At 27.5% G+C, this 1,005-nt stretch overlaps 1 protein-coding gene across 1 annotated transcript in view; it reads left to right on the top strand.

Moving 5' to 3' along the window:
* Window positions 1-535, top strand: part of LOC111622016 — a 26,773-nt gene extending 26,238 nt beyond the window's left edge. Inside the window, exon 4 of the mRNA XM_023364317.1 lies at window positions 139-535. Within this exon, the coding sequence (XP_023220085.1) occupies window positions 139-378 (240 nt within the window). The 3' untranslated portion in view covers window positions 379-535. The remainder of the gene's footprint in view (window positions 1-138) is intronic.
* Window positions 536-1,005: the final 470 nt, after the last annotated feature.

Below are 1,005 nucleotides of genomic sequence, written 5' to 3'. Positions count from 1 at the left end.
ATTCCCATGATCGCCGGTTAAAAATAAAATTAAAATTTTATCTAACAAAATCTTTAAATAAAAATAGTTGTTTTAATAGTAATTGTTAAAATATAATTAAATTCGTTTTTACAAATATTTGAAAATTATCATTTTAAGCCAAATTCAAAGAAACGAGAGTTGGTGAATAAAGGAAAAATGCAGATGCCAGACTTAAAAGAAAATTCTGAAACAGAATCAGCAAAAGGAAGTGCAAATGGAAGTTTCGAATTAGAATCAGGAGAAACTATCATTAATCAGGAAATAATATATCCTTATACAGGAAATGATTCTTCATTTCCTAGTCTACCTGAATCATTTTTGAAAAGAATTGGAGCGCACAAAGATAATAACAGGTAAGAATGAATGTTTGAATGTTTTTGTTTAATTTATAAAATCTTGCTTAAGTAATCAGATTACCATGGCATGTACAGTACTGGTGGCAATAATATGTACAGTACAGCACACTTGTTTGTTTTTATTATTGCTCTTGCTAATTATTGTGCAGAGTTGTTCAGTTTAGTGAAAAGTTTAGAATTAGATTACATAACTTAAAAGGAAGAGTGAGTCAAAAACAACTAACACAAATAGATATACTGTACTGTATTTGGTACATAAAAATTAAAAATTTTTTTAATGTGTTAAAATGTGTACTATGAATTAATTTCACAAAACTCATTAATTGAAGAGCTTATTTTCAAAGTGATCTAGCTCCAGGAAATAAAAATTTTCAAAAACTGCAAATTTTAAATAAATTTAAAAATGCATTAAATTTTAAGATAAAAACTCAATTATTGGTACAGAGCTTTATTTTTATATTCTGAATATAGGTTTAACAGTGAAAATAATCCTGAGGCAAAGGAAATGGTAGTTTTGGTACTTCAAATCATGGTGAACAATTATTCCTAGTTAGACAGCTGGACAAAATGGTGGACGAAGTTAAAATTATGATTGCAACAATTGTCGCAAACGAACTGGTCGAAAAGG

Source organism: Centruroides sculpturatus, unplaced genomic scaffold (assembly GCF_000671375.1).
Source record: "Centruroides sculpturatus isolate CEXI.00-Female unplaced genomic scaffold, Cexi_2.0 scaffold225, whole genome shotgun sequence".
NCBI classification, from domain to species: domain Eukaryota; kingdom Metazoa; phylum Arthropoda; class Arachnida; order Scorpiones; family Buthidae; genus Centruroides; species Centruroides sculpturatus.
Note: the sequence above shows the minus strand (reverse complement) of the source record. Positions and strands in the feature narration are given on the sequence as shown.